Here is a 20168-nt window from a genome sequence, read left to right as displayed (position 1 = left end):
ATTTTCTGTAAAAATATACACACATAAAAATACGAGCCATTGTATCGATCAATGGTAATGGTACAAGGTTGGTTGACATTGTAGAACAGTAAAATATAGATATAAGCGGAAAAGTAAATAGACATAGTAGAGAAAGTAGTAATGTATTTGGTGTATTTTATTACTCAACACAGACCACATATATATAGTACAAAACACTAAGCTATGCTATGTCACATCACCGATGTGGGACATAATACTAATATTCTTAACACTCCCCCTCAAGCTGGAACATCTATATTGTCCAGCTTGGTACAAAGTTCTGAAAAATGTTTTTCCTCAAACATCGGCAGCAATAGTAGTAGCCGAAACTATAGGGTAGTAGTAGTAGCTGTAGCAGAGTAGCAGCTATAGGGCAGTAGCAGCAGAAGTAGCAGATGCAGAGTAGCAACTGTAGCAGAGTAGCAGATGCATGATAGTTAGTATCATCTGTTGCAGAGTAGCAGTTGTATGGCAGTTGTTGCAACTGTAGCAGAAGTAGCAGATGCAGAGCAATGACAGTTGTAGCAGAGTAGCAACTGTGGAGCAGAAGTAGTAGATGCAGGGTAGTAGTGACAGTTGTAGCAGAGTAGCTGTAGAGGTTTAGAGGAGTAGAATAATAACTGCTGCCAAGAGTCAGAGCACAGGTAGATAAAAAGCAAGCAAGAGCGCAGACAGATAATAGCGCAGAGCAACGGAGTAGGAGTAGAACATCAGGCAAATAAGCAGCAAGTAAATAATAGCGCAGAGTGCAGCAACGTCAGAAACCCTAGTTTGGGCAGAGTAGCGGAGTAGAGGATAACAGGCAGAGTAGAGTAGAGCATAACAGAGCCGTAATTTCAGGAAAAGTGGTATAGCTGAACCATAATTTCGGGTAGAGTAGATCAGAGTAGGAACAGAGTAGAGCATAACAGAGCCGTAATTTCAGGAAAAGTGGTATAGCTGAACCATAATTTCGGGTAGAGTAGATCAGAGTAGGAACGGAAAAGCAGGCAGTGGCAGAAACCCTAATTTCATTTTTTTTTGTGGAAACCCTAATTTTCTAGAGACGGATTCGAATCCGCTCTGATACCATGTAGAACAGTAAAATATAGATATAAGCGGAAAAGTAAATAGACATAGTAGAGAAAGTAGTAATGTATTTGGTGTATTTTATTTCTCAACACAGGCCACATATATATAGTACAAAACACTAAGCTATGCTATATCACATCACCGATGTGGGACATAATACTAATATTCTTAACAGACATGAATCCTTGCACGCCCAAATAATGCAAGGTTCTGCCTTAAGCAACCTCTCTCTAGCCTAGCGTTTCTTAATGGACACGCCCAATTGCATTCCCACAGAAACCAACGTCTCAAGGTGTCTTGAACTATTCTCCAGGAGGTCGTCATCTATCTTGATGGTATCCTGCAGAAGAGCAAGTTGCAATCCTTAACAAAACTGACAGTAAATGAAAAACTTGTTGTGAACTAATTAAAGTATTCTTAGCAACTTATTTTAACCATTTACAAGAAAACTGAAGAAAATATAGAATTACCCACAGAGACATGGCCAATGCCAACATGTATATTTGTTGAATAAAAGAATTATATGCATGAAATAATAATTAACAGGTACTAGAAATCAGCAACAAACATTCAATATCTAAATAAATAAACTGTAGCACCAACCTTTTCAAAGACACAAATGACTGTACTTCCGCCAAATGAAAAGTATCCGAACTGCATCAACGAATTAAAAGTAGTTTACTGGATATAGTTCAGCCTGATACAAATATAAAGGAACTTGTTAAGTTGACAACAATCATGAACCTCGTCTCCTTTATTGACATAGTCACCCTCTTTTTTGGTGAAATTAATGCTACCAACCATGGTTGCTCCTATAGCAACAAAAGCTACCTGCAGTCAAAGTTACAGTTTCAGGTCTATTATAGACAGTTGTCTGTATGATGCGTTACAGGAAACATAAAATGGAAACTCAATACCGAATCAAGAAATCAAAAGCAAAAACCAGCAATTCATCATTGTAAAAATTAACTGTCTTGGATAGCAGGATCAAAATCCATGCATATTTATATTTTTGTAGATGCTCATGTATACCATGATCTTTCCAGGCTCTAAGAACACCAGTCATTTGAAGGACAAAATTATGATGTTCGCATTAACTATTGGTGCAGAAGTTGGTAACCTTTAGTAAATAACAAAAGTCAATATAAAAAATCCTACGATTTTGAGAAACAATAACAATCGTCCATACAAACACACATATCAGTAAAGCATAACTGAATAGTGAATCCTGAAGAAAGAACAATATGTAGTCTTTTGCAGAAAGTAGCAATAGAAAATGTTGCGATGACCAAACCTTCCCAAATTCTTTGGTTGATATTGTAGATACAACACGCTTATTCTCAGTGAACACATTGCAGTATTTGCTGTTCACTGCAATTGGGTTAACCTAGAAAAAGGAGAGAGCAGAAATGAGGATAGATCAAAATAAGCTGACTGCCACAAGACATGTCTCAGAAGTTCAAGAGTACCGTGTATAAGCATCCAGGTATCTCCACAAACTTTTCAATAGTTCCAGAAACAGGAACATGGAAACGATGATAGTCCTGCAGTGGTTTGGAGGCACTGAATTCAGAATATAAAAAAAACTGAAATACTATTAAAGAAAATAAATTAAGCTCCAGATCAAGGATTCACCACCTGCACCTGATGTATAAGGGAACCTTAATTGGGCTCAAGAACAAGAGATATTCACATAATTTTACCTGTGGTGCCAAGCGGAATATCACTAAACTTCCACCACTGAAGGCATCAGAGCACACTTCAGTCCCTAAAAGGCCTTGTACAGAAAATTTCCGTCCCTAGCATGACCACAGAGCTTATGAATCAGACAATATAGCACCTTCTGCACAGTTTTGCTAACTATTGCGGACTATAGTTGTTTAAAAAAACATAATATGCTTCCAAAACATAATATGCCCAATCACTTTTTATATATGAATAGACCCACAGACGTTTACAAAAACTGCCATTTGGTGAATTCTAGCAAATACCCATACCTTAATCCAAAATCTTGTAGAATCTTCAGCAGTTTCAAATGCCATCAACCGACAATCAGCAGCACATACAGCAACATCATCACATCCAGCATTGGTGATTGGCCTCGCACCAGGTTTTAACTCTCTTATAAAGAATTCGTTGAATGTCTGCAACAGTGAAAAGCTCATTTATGAATAGAAGTATATAAAAGAGAATGGGGAGGAGAGTGAGAACATTTGATCATATGGAAGACTCAACCATGTACATGTTCAAGAAAAAGCCTGGGAAATTACAGGTGTTTAGTGTGTCAGCTCCAGATCGTTCCAGACAAGATTGCCTTTTCAGAATTCAGTGCAAATATTTAGAAATTAAAAGGGTGGGTGACGGTCACATGTAGAGAGTAAGAGATTTGAAGGATGTCGACAACATAGATGAATGATTTGATTTGACATCTCTAAATCCACATTGCCTACATTCACAGGTTTGCTTTCAGAAAAAGAACCAGTTTGCTGATCTATTTTCAAGATCGCAGTAATATTATTTGTTAAATATCTAGGTACAACATCAAAAATTTTAGATGTTGATGGTTGGCTTGCATTCATAACAATAATTTTATACTTAGATGATGATACATAGACCAGACATCTTTCAACAGGTTTCCTGGAAATGGGTGAGGAACTGAGGATGTGCTGACTCAACAATATGAAGAGATCTTATCAAAGATTAAATATAAAAGCATGTTAAAGCTAATAAAAAACAAAGATAATATACATGATAACAGACATTATTTGTTTTTCTTTGCCAGTAAGGTGATGGATGCCTCTTTGATCTAGAAAAAAGGTAAGAGTTTCTCTTTGATACATGTTTGGATGCTACAAAAAAAAAGTCCAGTACTACAGTTGATTAGATATGAAAAGGTCATCTTCATAAGGAGATTCTAAGTTTCCTTAAGTAACAGAAAAGGTAGTATTGACAACAGTTAGTATTTTGAATAGCAACCTGTCAGTCAATTTACAGAATCAAATTCCATAAGATAAGAACCCAGTGTAATAACTTTTAACTTTAAAGCAAAGGAAACATGTGGGAACAATGGATTCTCCTCTCTTTCTTTTCTTCATAGGTGGGGAGGAGTAAGGGGGTCAAACAGTGACTTTGGCCTGTGAGTTTTCCTTTCTATACTGAATTGGACAATTAAAAAAGAATCTGAAAGCAATAACCAAAATAATTAAAATATGAAAAATTCAAAAACTCATATTTATGAAGGTATAATTAATTTTCATTTTGATACACAGATCGATTTATTATACTATTATCAAAATTTCTATTTCGAAGAATAGTTTAGTAATTTAATATACATATATATGGGGGTTTTGTTTATTTTAATATAATATGAGAACCTTTTTGCATCTAAAATTCTTCAAAATTATGAAAAATATCTATTTGAGATATATATATACAAATAAAGCTTAAATTCATGAAACTTCCGTCCGACACATAATATGTTGCCAGTCATAAGAAAATTATAGTAGGTCTTATTAATCATAATACTTTTACCTACTAAGAAGCCAGATCTTTCATCTTTCAGTTATTTAACTTTTGCTTCCCAAAAAACAGAGTTGCATTTAATTGATTGATTATTCACAGATTACTGGTCAAAGAGGCTGTCAGTTTTGTTGTTGACAATTTTTTCAAATCATTACACTATTATTTCATACGACGTATATCAGCATTATTAGTCTTTTCCAGGTATTACACCAATAAGTTCTTTTTTTTTAAATCTTATTAAGTCATGCTGAACTTATTGTCAGTGCTGAACAAATGAAATATCTAGTTATGAATATTTTTGCATGCTATATAAGTCCTTATGTGTCAGATCGCAATCATTTAGGATAGAAAACATTAGCATCTCAAAAAGTCTATTCAGTTATCGGAGGGCATTCAAAAATTAAGAATTCAAAAAGTGATGCACTAGCAAGAAAATACATTGAAAACGAAGGATAACTATCTGTGTTTTTAGGAAAGGAATGGCAGGAAATAGTGTCAGGGAAAAATGATAAATGTCAATTCAAATGAACTTTTCAGTCTTACTACAGTAATTCTGCAGAAGCATCATCATGAAGAGTGGAATAGATGACAGATTCAAACCATTACCCACCTTAAACTGCTCTAAAGGATATTTGATTTCAGACAAGTTTAATTGATCCTGCAACATAATCAACAATTGGAATTAGGGAGCTCCCGAATAAGCTAATCAAATCAAATATAAGGCATAAGCACAATTAAACTAAGTAATTATAATTGCAAACACAAGTGGCAAGAAGAAGAATATGGAACAGAGCAGCAGTCATGCACATCTATTGACATATGGCGCAATGCTTTGGGTAAAAGAATATCATGCCTTAAACAAAGAAATAAACTTTTCAATATCCTTAGCAGATTCGGGTGAATCCATTTTCCTGCCCTGCTTTTCGGAGATGCTCTGCAGGAGTTCCTTTGCCCCTGCATCCGTATAGCAGTTATGTAATATAAGTGAACTCGTGAATTAAGCAAGATAGAGAGTTCATTGACATAACTACATGTATGTCACTAGCCCTAAATTGATGAAGTTAACAAAGATCCAAGAAAGATCTAAATGCATGAAGGTGTATGTGTATGTGTATGTGGGTGCGGGTGTGAGGCATATATATATATAGAGAGAGATGATAAAATGTTACAGCAAACACTTGATCGAGACTTATCATAATAAATCCATTAAAATGCAACCTTTGTCCATGAGTCCAAGCCCAACTTTAGATTGATATATGGCTCTCATAGATAGCACAATCTTGGCATCAATTGTTTCCTCCACTAATCTTTTCGTTCGCCTATCAAAAACCTGTAATAAAAAACAGTATTTTGTCAATTTAAGAATGCATCCCAATACATTGACAACATAGAATATTCTATTACAAATAGTTACTAACAAATACAGCAGAAAGACCCCTCTATTCAGCACGCATTATCATGTTACTCTAAAATTCTGATCAAACAAAACTAATTAGCGTTTTTGGACTATAATAGAAGTAAGAGTGCCTAGAGGCTCAAACTTAAAAAATTAAAGAGAGAAATAACTAAACAACAACAATAATCGAAACACATTAATTAATATTTATTCAGGCAGTCACAGATATGGGTTACCAGGATATGTGAAGCACTTGATCCAGACCTCAATCCAACTTCATAGGATGAATAATGAGCCCATTCACTTACTTTGAACATCCATCTGTGCAGAGAACATTGATGTTACAAGAGTAATCTATTATAGGAATCGTCAGTGTTATTGATATAAACAGTAGAGAAACAACTGCGTTCTGAACTCAACTAAATAATGAATTATTTCATACCAAAAGAGAATTCAAACAGTTTGTATAAGTGGATAAGATGAAAGTGAATTATATTTGATCTCTCATATTTGACTAATAGATAAAACAAATTATGGGAGAAGTTATACTTAAATTTAACAGATTATATAATTGAAATTGGATCTGAATCACTCTTTAAACTTTTTTCGGACTTGCGTCGTATTAGTATACCCATAAAAGAATGTAAAGGTGAATATTAGCTAGAAATGAGAGAAGTTATGATTGGCAGGTCCTTACCCATTTGAAGCCTGCTTGTCAGTCAAGAATCCTCCAGACATAATCTGATTGCCAGTTCCTTCATCGAAACAAAGGGTCAAATGAATCATAGCATTCAACTTATCCGAGATGTGAAGAGTTTCTCCACAGACAGGACAACAATTGATAAGGGGATCCCTGCATAAAGGGTTTTCAAGCAAAAAAAGGTAATCGTGAGAAGTTCTGAAAGTAATGAAACCATTATAGTTGATTCTAGGTCTAGCAATCAATTTTATCATGAAGAAAAGTTAAAGAACATTTAGAAGAAACTGGGTCCAGTGCAGTAGCACATCGTCACCAAGAAGGTTAGAACCATCAATATTCAGCAGCCAAGGTACTTAAACATGCATGGCATTCAACAATACACTGCTTTTTCCAGTTTTAGGAGGCATGACTTATTCGATCTAAGAAGGCCAAGTTCAAAGACACCTAAGACTCAAGAGGAATACAATCAAGCTAATATATGACTGCTTTTTCCCAAAAGAACTTATATCAAGAACCTACTTTTCTTGCTGAACAGCTAAAAGCATAGCCAACTCATCTATGCTGACAACTCCATCCCCATTCTCGTCAGCAGCTTTGAAAAGTTCCTCTTTCTGATACAAGATGAAACAGAGAGATAAGATAATAGATTATGAAGTATGGTGAAAAGAATCTCATTTGTGCAGGACTTCGTTTTGAAGTCTTGCATGTGGTAAACCAATTAAAAATTATTGGAAGTGAGATTTTAACACAGGATGTGTCATTTGACCAGGCTGGTGTACAATATTCAGCAACAAATATTACCTACTGATGGTATGAGAAATGAAAATGACTATTCATATGCAAACCTTTGTAGCAGCCAGTTGATTGCCAAATGCATCTATTAAGTTTGAGAATTCATCATATGAAAGATTTCCACTTTCATCATAATCCTGTTTAATCAAACAAGGGACAGATGTAACTGTTTTATTCCAAACGAAAAAAAAAATTGTATCATATTGCCTCACAAAGAAAAAAAAATGCTCAAATATTGTTCATATGCTCACGTCTTTATCCTAATAAGTAATATCCTAGCATCTTCATAATTGAAAAATGGACATCAAACTCCAGTGTTTTGATTATAACATCACAAGAATGTGTGCCAATCACTATTAGATTACTCCAGTGGTTTCATTTCTACCCATTTTTCCCTTCCGATACACTCATCAATCATTTCCATTATATTTCTACTCTAGTGTTTAGGAAATGATCACTTATATAGTCCTAGGGAATGGGCTATGTTTATATGGTGTTTGCTGAACTTATATATTATAAGCCATTGTCCAATAAGTTGTTTCTAAAGATGGTATATATTCCTTATTAAGAAAAAAATCATAAAAGTATTTGGATAAAATAAAACAAGATTAAAAAAGATTTAAGATGTATACAGGCGTAACTTTTTTAATTGACACCATTCAATTTTAAAGAATCCACCAAAATAAGATATTTTTTACACAAGTATAGCTTATAGGCCGTAGCATTCTAAAGGATTTATCAGCTCAGGATCAAAAACAGAAACATAAACAGATTCAAAAAAAAAAAATCAAGAACATCAAACAATTTTAAGGAGCTTGTGAGTTCTAAACATCCAATAACATATTTCAAAGTGCAAAGCAAAACATTACTTGGCGCAGCATTTATAAAACTCTCTTTTACAAAGGACTACAGATCAAGAACAATACTATAAGAACTGAAATGAACAATAGCAAAATAAATTCATTCCTCCAAAATATTTACTTAGCAAGATCCATATGGTATCAACTGTACTTCAGGAAAAAATTCACAAAAACATTGTACTACATGCAACAACAAAAAATTATGAAACGTGCAAAGTTAACACATACCACAACAGACAAAATCCGCCGCACAAAACTCTTTTCTGTTTCCATTGGGTCCTACAAATATGACAACCATAAGTTCAAGGCAATACAAATTTATTTGCATATGGCTAAATTGAAGTGATAAATATATCTGCACCTCAATGGAACATGACAATCTTATTTTCCCAACAATTCCTCCAGCAGAAGTTGGATCTAATAGGTCATATACATCTATATCGGACTCTGAATCCTACATAATAGTTATCGAGGATTAAAATGAGAAACAATATGGAGAAGGGGGAAAAGGCACATCATTAGAAAATAAACAAAGTATTCATGGTTTCTAATCAGCAAATAAATCAAGAAGAAGCTTAGAGCTGTTGAAAGTATAATCATTTGGTTAAATTAATCCTCTCACAACCAAGATAAAAGTGTAAAGGATGCCCCAGGAAATAGATCAAGTTGGTAATAAAAAGAAAAATTGCTACGCTTGTTATAAATGTATGGGCCAATCATCAACAAGTCATCCAATTGAATTCCAGTACACATACTGAGCTTCAAACAAACCTAAAATACAGATATACACATAGTGAGAACAAATAATCATTTCCAGTCTTTTGATCCCAGAGATATCGGTTAATGATGAATGCATAGCACCTTGGTTCAAGTCCCATGGGGGAGAAAATTTCGTTTTATTCGTGTAGTTAATTTCATTGCGAATGCAATAACTTTTATACAATGTTCTCAAGAAAAATATAGTTTCCACTGTAACACCCATATATAAGTAAATGCATCCCACCCATTAAATCAAGCAAGCTAACAATCATCCACAAGCATCTATATATGTAGTTTAATTTATTCAGTTCAACTACCATGTCCTCATACAAGATCATAGACAGAAAGGGTCTAAGATAAGTGTAACTTACCCGAGTAAGGAAATCATACAGATCAATCTCACAGTAACCAATAAGATTGTTCTTCGACAATCTATTAGTCTGCATTGGGATTTAGAAGAGAATGATATTCAGTTGGCTTACTGGCACATTAAGAGAGAGCATCAAGGTATCAGAGTGATTATTTGAAAGATACCATCAATTGTTTCAAAAATAAGGCATGAACAGAGAGAGCTTGTTAATGAAATATTTTCCTGATTGAAACAAATTTCATGAAATGGACATCACAACAGCATTTCATACAAACCTCAAATACAGAGATCCTTGCAACACGTGCCCCATTTTTTTCCAAAAGAAGCTTTTTCTCCTGTAGAGTACAGAGTGATGATTCATCTTAAGCAAATGTTACAATGAAACCAAAAGGAAACCTACAATCAGGGGAGGAACGAGGATTTTGTGTGGGTGGGGTGAGGGGTGTTATGCAAAACAAAACTATAATCTAAGAGAATTTTAGCCACAATACCACATCATCCTCAACAAAATATTAGTTCTTGACCGAGTACAATGACACATTATCTAAAAGATTTGATTGAAAAGACAACATATTTTTTTTCTGACAGTAGATTCATGTGTCAACAAGATAATATTTTAGCATATACTCACAGAGTTCCAGACAGGCTGATCGGTTCTGTTCAAAAGAAACAAGGAAACAATCAATACATGTTAATGTTCAGGAACAGTAAAACTTATCTCAGAAGCAAAACTATATATATGTGATATAATAACAAGCACCTTTTTTTAAATAAAAAAGTAGCCTCATAAGGTCATCTCATGTAAGATGATGATAATAGTATATCAATGCAGCATACAATGCTTTCATTTGAAGCATGACTTATATTAATTCGAAAAGACAAGTAACAGATAATAACAAAACAAGTAGAGGATTCACGAAACCAATTGAAACAACCATAAAAGGATGGATTACTTTGTGAAAGAAGTTTTGGTTTCTATAAAAGTAGAATTTGGAATATGGAGAAAAATACTAACAGTCTATTAACAACAAGAGAATCTCTGTGAAAATGGCTACAGCTTGTGATTAGTGATTCCAGTTAAGATAGGCAAACTCCTGATATCATTTGCATTTAGAACTAATGAGGCACCCTAAGGGGCCGTTTGGTAGGGAAGATAGATAAGGCAAATATGATAAAAACACACATTTTAGTAATCGGACCCTAACAATACTCTTAATAACGAGCATTTAGTAACTAGGTTTCTCTTTAGGCAATGAAAGAAGTTATAATCTCATACCACGTGGATTCGAGTGTAGAAAAGGGAGTTGGAACTATTGAAGAAGGCTATGATCGCATTTTATAAAATGAGAAGTGTGGTCGTAGTACGGCATAAAGCACACATTATAGCTAATGCTGAAGACTTAAGTCCCCCCCCACCCACCCACCACCACCACCACCACCAAATTTTTATATTTTTATTTTTCTATTGTCAAAATTGTTGAAAATTAGTTTCAGCCCTTACTAAGTTGCCGATACTGATCAATAGCCCTTACTAAGTTCACGATACCGGTGACCAAATTGCTTAGCTGCAATGATGAGTTTAAATGAAGAAGGAGAAGAAAGTGTCAAATTAGAAAATTAGCTCAATGAGAGCTCCTACAACCATTTTTTTCTGTGCTTATACTTGTTCATGTATTTTTAACACGATTTTCTAACTAATCGCATCAAACACCATAGATAGTACTATGATTTTAAATAGGTAAAAACGGTGACTAGAGAAGCAAAAAAAAAGGGGAGAGAGAGAAATGAATTAACTGATCAGAGATGGCAGTTCGGAAGGTCTGCTCGCCGAGAGAAACGCATGCCAGCCATTTATCCTTGAATCTCATCTCCGCCTTCAAACAACCAACAGCCATTGTTAAATTAACGAAAAATGAAACAAAATTGAATAAACGCGGAAGAGCGTGACATACGCCGATGAGGCAAAGGAGGGCGATGCCGGTGAAGTCTTCCTCTTTGAGCAACTTCTTCAGCTGCGATCCAGAACCGGAGCCGCGGTGGAGGCGGCGGAAATGGGGGCGGTGGCGGTTGAGGCGCTGCCGGAGCCGTTGAACTCTGGAGGTTGTGGAACCGGAGGCATCCGCTGAGTCCTCCTGAGCTTCATCTTTGGAGCTTCCATGGCCCATCTTCGACTACAGAGCTACTGAGAAAAGCGATCGAAAAGGAATTGAAAAGCGATGAATAGCGCTTTGACTTGCTGGAAATCAAGGCGCATATTCCAGAGAGTGTGCGAGTGGGTCCCACCAAATATCTGACTTATCGATAATATTGTTCAAATATATACCTCAAAATTAGCTAGGGATATTTTCTATACTGATATTTTGTGGAAAGATATGTCCCACTAGAAATGAATATTTTTTTGGGGTTATTTTATTAATAATAAAATAATTTCTAAAATGATAATAATATTATCTCTATTTTTTATATTTATTATTTTATTATCTCTTTATTAATTCATAAAATAATGATATTATATAAAATTATATGTCAAAAAAAAATGTGTTATTTCTAATAAAATAATGAGAGTCTAGGATTTACACTGAAATCTGGTATATCTATTTTTGTTGTACATCGAATATTTTATGATTAGTTTATATAGTATTTGGTATAGTATTCTATATGTCTTGTCAAGTGACACATTTTATATAAGTTCTTCAAATGAAATGACACATTTTTTAAAAAATAGATATAAAATTATCTGTTTTTATTTATTTATTTATTTTATACTCTTTTTACTTAACTTCTAAGATAATATATTACTATATAAATTATATTATTAAAAAAATATTTCATATTTAATCAAACTGATAGTCATAGAGTCAATATCAATATTGTGGTATATATCTCAGTTGTATACCGGAATTTTATTTTGTTATATATATTCGGCATGACATAAAATTTGGTGTATGTATATATCAATATCGTAATAGGTTGAAAATTTTGATTTATACCATAAGTTATTACGAAAATTTTGATTTATACCATAAGTTTGCGGTATTGAATTTTCAATATATCATATATGTACGAAATCTTTTGATACAATATCATATTTTATCAAAAATCCAAAATTTTGTTATTTTCAGTGTAATAGGTGTACCGTATTTTGGTGCAGTTTCTAACTCATCTGAAATTTCGATATTCTTGATATTTTATGATTGTTATAATAATAATGCAAAAACTATAATAATGATGCAAAAACTATAATATTAAGACTGGAGTGACACATATATATATTAGTTAGTACTATAGTTAGAGCGTCCACTATAATGAGGACGCGGCTATAGCCGCGTTTGGGGCGGATGCGGGGCGGAAGCGAGGCGCCTTATAGTGGGAAGGGTGTCCGCCGCGGGGTGGACGCGGCGGGTGGGGGGAGGGGCGGCGGACGAGGAATCGCCAGGCGCGGGGCGAGGACGCGGCGGGGGGGCTATAGCCGCGCCTATAGGCGCGGCGCCTATAGCGGCGGACATTAGCCGCGGCTATGGACATGCGATTTTTAATTTTTTTTTTTACACTTCAATTCACCTATAAATACACCCCACTTCATTCATTATTTTCACACCATTCAAACACAACATCTATACAAATTTCTCTCACTACAATTTGGGGTCGGAAATGAATAATTTGTGGAGAGACAACTGGAATGCTCTGATTCAACAGGTGCAACACCAGGCCGCCCAGGAGGTAGCGGCCCGTTTGGCGGAGGAGGCGGAGGATGCGGAGGATCCGATCCCTCGCACCATTACTCATCGGCGGACAATCCAACGAGACCACGTCGGTGCTCACCAACGTTTAATGGATGATTACTTCGTGGATAACCCCCGTTATCCACCCGAGATATTCCGCTGGAGATTCAGGATGTCGCAGCGGCTGTTCAACTATATAGCGACGAATTTGGCGGAGCGTTACCGGTGCTTCACCCTCCGGCGTGATGCGGCTGGCCGGATCGGGCTGTCCACACAACAGAAGTGCACCGCTGCAATCCGACAGCTTGCCTACGCTGGACCAGCGGACATATTCGATGAATACCTACAGATGGGTGAGACGACTAGCCTCACGGTGCTTAGGCAGTTCTGTAAGGGGATCCGGGAAATTTTCGGTGGGGAGTTTCTACGGAAGCCCAACCCGGATGAGTGTCAGCGCCTACTTGATATGCACGGGTCGGTGCACGGCTTCCCAGGAATGTTAGGAAGCATCGATTGCATGCATTGGGAGTGGAGGAACTGCCCCGTGGCATGGAAAGGCCAGTTCACTACTGGATTCAAAAGCAAACATCCAACGATGATACTGGAAGCCGTTGCGGACTACCGTCTGAAGATCTGGCATGCGTATTTCGGCGTGGCAGGTTCGAACAACGACATCAATGTTCTTCAGTCGTCGCCTCTCTTCAACGAGGAGTGCCGGGGGGAGGGGCCAGAAATCAGCTTCGTAGCCAACGGTACGCAGTACAGTAGGGGCTATTATTTGGCAGATAGAATATATCCGCGGTGGCCCGTATTCGTGAAGACTGTCCGCCAACCGGTAGGATCGAAGAAACAATATTTTGCGCGCAAACAAGAGAGTGCTAGGAAGGACGTTGAGCGGGCTTTTGGTGTCCTCCAATCGCGGTGGGCTATTATACGGTGTCCGGCACAAGTTTGGCACGAAGATGATGTCGCGAATATTATGTTAGCATGTATCATATTGCATAATATGATAATAGAAGATGAAGGATTTGCGGTAGAGCGATGGGCGCCGGAAGAGGGTGCAAGTACAAGTCACGGTGTCGCCTCCGTGCCGATCCAGATGGGCGTACCACGGAGCAATGAATATTTGATCCAACGCTTCGCTGATATGCGCAGGACCACATCACATAACACACTGCAGGCCGATTTGATTGAAGAAGTGTGGGCACGTAGGGGGGGTGGCGGCGTTGTGTAAACTTGGTAGTGATTTGTACTAGATTCAATGTAGTGTGTGATTTTAATTTTAATTTAGTGTGTAATTCTAATTTTAATTTTAATTTGTATTTTATTTTTATTTTTATTTTTATTTTATTTTTAATTCGTATAGTTGGCTTCTTCTAATCCACTAAGAGCCCGATAAATTTGTTCATAATTACTTGAAATATTATAAAATGAAAGTTGATTATAAAATTTGGGGGCTATTGGAGGTGTCCACCATAGTGGCGGACACAAAATTTTGGGGCTATGGACAATAAAATTGGGGCTATGGACAAAAACTGGGGCGGGGCTATTGGGCGTGTCCGCCTTATAGTGGACACCCTTAATGGGCCTTGAGATGGCCTGAGATAACACAAAGTTATTGCACTATTACTGGGCTCATTTTATAATATGGGCATAAAGTAATTACTCCATACTTAAGAAGTACACATTTTGTTAATTTGATTTCTTTATCTCTTTGATTATTATATTAACCCAAATTTGAAATAGTGATTCAATTTACAACACATCAATCCATTTAATTTAATTTGATTTGATTTGATTTTTCTAGTGCAAGATATTTCTTTTGAATTTCTAAAAAGAATCGGAAGGTTGAAGCCCAACTTTAATGCAACACTTCTATTTTGATCGAAGTCGTCGATATAATACTAGTGTTTTGATCCAAATTACATGGTACTTTTTTTTCGTACTACATAATCTAAATAAATGGGGTGTTATATTGTTAACTCACTTCTAAATTGCTAACTACAACTCAATAATATGTCAATATAAAGCTTGTACAATGTCAATACAAAATTGTGTTGACATTGTCATGTCTTCGTGTTGATATAATTAACACACGACATTGACATTGAGTTGTTAAACCTAAATTTAATAGTTGTTATTATATTTTTAATATTAAAAAATAAAAATGAAATTACACATGGCAAATTATAAACCATTGGATTTCTAAATTCTATGGTCTTAAATTAGTTATAGTTACCAATTAAAAGACGAGTAAGTAATTGATGACATCCCATCTAAATAATCTATAATATTTAAAGTATAATTCTTTTCTTTGTTCTTCATCTTGGAAATTTTCAAGATTCTATGGAATCGGAATGTGATTTTTGTCGGTAAAACTTATGTGTGTGGCAAAGAAAAGTACCTAGTTCTCTTCTTTTTCCTGTTCCTTGTTTTGTTTTTCTTTATCAATAAGACTTCTTTATGTAGTTTGTCTAAACCGTCCTATTAGGCCATCCGCAATGGCGCCTAGCGCACCGCCTAACCGAGCGCCGGCGCTAGGCGGTCCATTGCAACCGCCAAGCCATTTTCGGAATTAAAAACCGCCTAGCGCTCGGCGATTTCGTGGCGCTAGGCGATGCGCTGGGCGATCCGCTCGGCGCTATTGCAGCGTCTGGATCGCCTAGCGCATCGCCTAGACGATTTTTTTTCGAAACACTATATATACGCGGTTTGCACGTCATTTTCATTCGCACCACTTGTTTTAACGAGTACTCTCTCTATCTTAATTTATGTACAAGATCAACACCGAGAAATGGAGAACACCAACGAAGATACTCCAATGACGACCGGGTCTCAAACTCCCCAGGTACCCGTGGGAGGTGGATGGGGTCCGATGCCAGGGTACTACAACATGTACCCTTGGCAGGGGATGATACCCGGGATGGCAGCTGGGGGAGTATGCCGGCGTGGCAGAGGGTACCGGGGATGCAGCCCGGTGTGCATATGATGCCGGGGTGGGCACCCGGGATGCAGATGATGCCTGGGGGGACGACGATGCAGCCCCCGACGCAGGGGACGATAGGGTGGGTACCGGCGGTGCAACCCCCGACAGGGTGGGTACCGGGGACGCAGGGGACGCTGGGGGGTGAAAACGTGTATCGCCCCAGTTTTGATTTTTCGACTGCTTCTTCGCACACTTCGACCCCAACGGAGACGCAGTTCACGCAATTTGAGACTTTCTCCTTGGAGGAGTTGGGGATTGATAAGCTCGGTGTTCCGGAAACTCCCGTTCCCGCGGGGGGAGCAGTGTGGGGCGCCCCAAAGAAGAAGGGCAAGGGGAAGAAGAAGGGCGAGTCGTCGCAGCCGGATGAGGATAGCCAGGTCCGGAGGAGGTGGACGGACGCTGAGAAAGTCGCGCTGTGCAAGGCGTGGGTCAGTGTTTGTGATGATCCTCTCGCTTCAAACAACCAGAGGATCGTCAACTTGTGGGGCAAGATAGCAGCAGCCTACCAGACATTTTGCCCGGAGGGGAGGCCACGCAACGGGGAGGATTGCCGGAAGGGGTATGACCGAATCAGGGCTGCCGTCTCCCGATTTTCGGGTTTGTACGCCAACGCCCTCCGCATGCAGAGCAGTGGCCAAACGGAGGAAGACTGCAGGAGGATAGCGGAGAAAGCCTTCCCCCAGCCCGGGTTGTATAAGGAGTTCACCTACTGGAACTGCTATCTTGTGCTGAACGACTCCGAGAAGTTCCGAGTAGGTGTCGACGCTGGCTGGCCGAATAAGCAACGACTGAACTATACCGGTGATTACAGCGGCAGCAGCGGTGGTTCCCATGACCTCCCCGAGACGGCCCAGGAGGTCCCGACCCCTCGTTCGTTCGCTCGCCGAACTCGCCCGGTTGGGTACAAGCGGGCTCAACGGGAGGCGAGGGGGATCGCCCGAGGTTCCCAGGAGGTCCAGTCGGCATCCCCCTTGGCCAATCCACAGCGGATCTCAAATTCTTCACGCGTCAACAAACGCGCGCTCAGATGGTCAAGACGATGGCCGAATGGCGGGCGGCGGTGGACCTCGTGGAGAAGAGTTTGCTTCAAACATTGCTCATGAGCATGCAGAATGAGTTAGAGGCGGCACGGAGGGAGACCGGCGGGAGTAGAGGCGGCGGCCACGGTGGCGACGGAGGCGGAGGCGAGGGTGGCGACAGCGACGGAGGAGACGACGACGAAGACGAGGAGTGAATTATTGTACTTTTTTTTAAATTATTGTAATTTTTTTTAAGTATTGTACTTTTTTAAAATTATTGTACTTTTAAAAATTTTAATAGTATTATTAATGTTTCCCGTGTATGTCTCGTAAATTAAATTCCGTATATTGTGTGATTATTAATTATTTCATTTTTATATAATTGTTATTAGTGATGTGGCTAGGCTATAGCTAGGCAATTTGTTTGTTTTGATGATGTGGCATGGGGATTTTTAGTAATGATGATGTGACAGAAGGAGTTTGTGGCTAGGCTATGGCTGGGCTATTCCTATTGTGGATGGCCTTAAAACAAGACTAAGAATGTAGTACGATATATTATTAGGGACACATAAAGCAAGACGAGAATATGTGACTCTCATTATATTCTTTGCTCTTTCTCCAAGTTTGCATGATTCTATTATTACTCAATCTATAAATAGGAGCACTATCCTTATCAATGCGAGAAGTGACAAGAAGAGGAAAAAAAGAAAAAAAAAATTGTTAAGAGTGAAAAAAAAAGAGAAATGGAGCAAGAGAGTTTTCTTCATATGTGTCATGAACACCCGCTGAGTCTGATCCCTGAGTCGGCCAAGAAAAGTTATTACAACTCATGGTGTTATGGTTGTTATAGATACATTTTACCTGGAGATGCAACTTATGGATGCCGCCGCCGCAGCCGCAGGTGTGGATTTCCGATGTTGTTACACAAAGAATGCATGGAAATGCCGCGAGAAATTATGCATCCTGTCCATCCTTCACACCATCTCACACTCCATGGTACAGAATATTTTTATGGATTAAAAAAATGTGCAGTTTGTAAAGGGGATATGTATGGGTTAAGCTACAGATGTAGCCATGGGGGCTGTGATGGATTGTGGATCCACATGGGATGCGCGGGGTTTCTTAGTGATAAGCAGCCGGCTATGGCCCATCCCAGCCACCCTCAACATGACCTACACTTTTCCAAGAAGACAAGGTGGTGTCCGTTCCCTTGTGATGCCTGTGGTGCCACTAAGAAAGGGGACTCCTACACCTGCAACATATGCGACTACTGGATACACGAGAGCTGTGCACTCCTCCCTGCGTCTAAGGACTTCCCTCATCATCACCACTCTCTCTCCCTTGCCTTTTATCTCCCCCCTGAGTACATCCAATATGATTTTGATTGTGCTATATGCAACACAACTTTGCCATTGCGACGTTGGGTCTATCATTGCCACCTCTGCAGATATGTCGTCCATCTCAACTGCGCCACCTCCACGTAATATTTCTAACTTGTTATTTTTTTGACCTCGTATTACTATTCACTCATACCATTTTTGTACAGGTATCAAAACATGCATACATTTTTAGATTTTACGTCATAAATAGTATTTATCAACTGTTTTTTGTTGATTTTCTTCAGATTTGATAATGACAATGAAAATGCAAATACAATTGATGATGAGGAAGAGGCTACCAAATTTCCTATACCAGTAGAAGATATGTATGTGGAGATGATCAAACCCTTCGTTAAGCGACACAAAGGCCAAATTCTGATCAATCACAACATCGGTGGCAAGTACAGCTTCTCCAATCACCCTCATCTGCTAACTTTTACTACATTTTCAACTCTATCCTCTTCCTCGTCATCGTCGTCCTATGATCACTACAAAGAAGACGATGAAGATGATTTTGACAGATGGGAATTAACATGTGATGGGTGCACACTGCCTATACGTGCAAAGAAGCAAACAGATGGTGACGATTACGAGAATGAGAATGGTTACATGAGTTGTGACGAATGCAAATACTTTCTCCACTTGTCATGCTTCAACTTACCACTTGAGATCCCCTCTCTTCCAATTCACCCTCTTCAAGATCACAACCTAAGGCTTCAAAATGTTGATGGCAAGCTAACAGGTTGGATACGATGTAATATTTGTCCAGGTTTTAATAATGGGCTCTATTACGCTTGTACCTACAAAGGCTGTGTGTTCAAAATAGACATCAAGTGTGCTTCTTTGCCCAACACCATAAAACACGCGGCTCACCCACGACATAACTATCTCAAGCTAGTCACAGATAATGATTTTAGGTCTGATTTCTGTGTTAACTGTTATAATTTTATAAATACAAAAGTAGGACAATACAGATGCAATAGCTGCAGAATCACTGTATGTGGTGCATGTGTAATGCTACCAGCAAGAAATGAGCATAGATTGGAGAATCACTTGTTGCCGTTGACATATGATGCCCGGTTTAACCGTCCCGGTGAGTTCTATTGCAGCAACTGCGAGGACCAAATGGACCCCAAAAGCTGGATGTATCATTGCCAAGACTGCGATCAATCCTTTCACCCCGAATGCTTTCCTGCTACGTCGGGTATATACAAAAACATCAAATTTGGGACACAGCAATATGTGTTTTCCAAAATTCATGATCCTCGCCACTCGCTTAGATTTCAAATCATTTCCAAGAAAAAGAGATGTGATCTATGTCATGAAGACAGTTACGATACACCTGGATTTCAATGTGTGTCGTGCAACTTTATCGTGTGTAAAGCCTGCGGTATGAAACACATGGATGATTGATGAGGCCAATTGATTCACATCGAATCAAATTTGTCTTTTTTTACATGTACATGTAGATGTAGATTGTACTAGTATTTATGTGTTGAGCTAAATGTGTGTTGTTCTTGTATCTTTTGTAGTATTTGATTACTCTTGTGTATAAAAGTTTCAAGTGTTTA

The 20168-nt window shown here is 38.2% G+C and overlaps 2 protein-coding genes across 2 annotated transcripts; one reads left to right on the top strand and one right to left on the bottom strand.

The window, feature by feature from the left end:
- Positions 1–1115: 1115 nt before the first annotated feature.
- Positions 1116–11747, bottom strand: LOC121755502 (phosphatidylserine decarboxylase proenzyme 2-like). Its single transcript, XM_042150799.1, has 21 exons — positions 11444–11747; positions 11286–11365; positions 10123–10147; positions 9767–9826; positions 9493–9561; positions 8724–8816; positions 8591–8641; positions 7556–7639; positions 7230–7321; positions 6708–6863; positions 6247–6331; positions 5833–5944; positions 5468–5568; positions 5225–5272; positions 3090–3236; positions 2796–2891; positions 2562–2636; positions 2387–2479; positions 1837–1923; positions 1696–1746; positions 1116–1432 (listed from the first exon to the last, which is right to left on the bottom strand). Exons 1-21 carry the CDS (start codon positions 11654–11656, stop codon positions 1328–1330), a joined length of 1923 nt encoding a protein of 640 aa, XP_042006733.1. The 5' UTR covers positions 11657–11747; the 3' UTR covers positions 1116–1327.
- Positions 11748–17922: 6175 nt separating this feature from the next.
- LOC121754226 lies at positions 17923–20168 on the top strand. The gene is made up of 2 exons (XM_042149603.1): positions 17923–18698; positions 18843–20168. The coding sequence occupies exons 1-2, from the start codon at positions 17962–17964 to the stop codon at positions 20008–20010; spliced, it is 1905 nt and encodes a 634-aa protein (XP_042005537.1). The 5' UTR covers positions 17923–17961; the 3' UTR covers positions 20011–20168.

This window comes from Salvia splendens, chromosome 11 (assembly GCF_004379255.2).
Source record: "Salvia splendens isolate huo1 chromosome 11, SspV2, whole genome shotgun sequence".
Lineage (NCBI taxonomy): Eukaryota > Viridiplantae > Streptophyta > Magnoliopsida > Lamiales > Lamiaceae > Salvia > Salvia splendens.
Note: the sequence above shows the minus strand (reverse complement) of the source record. Positions and strands in the feature narration are given on the sequence as shown.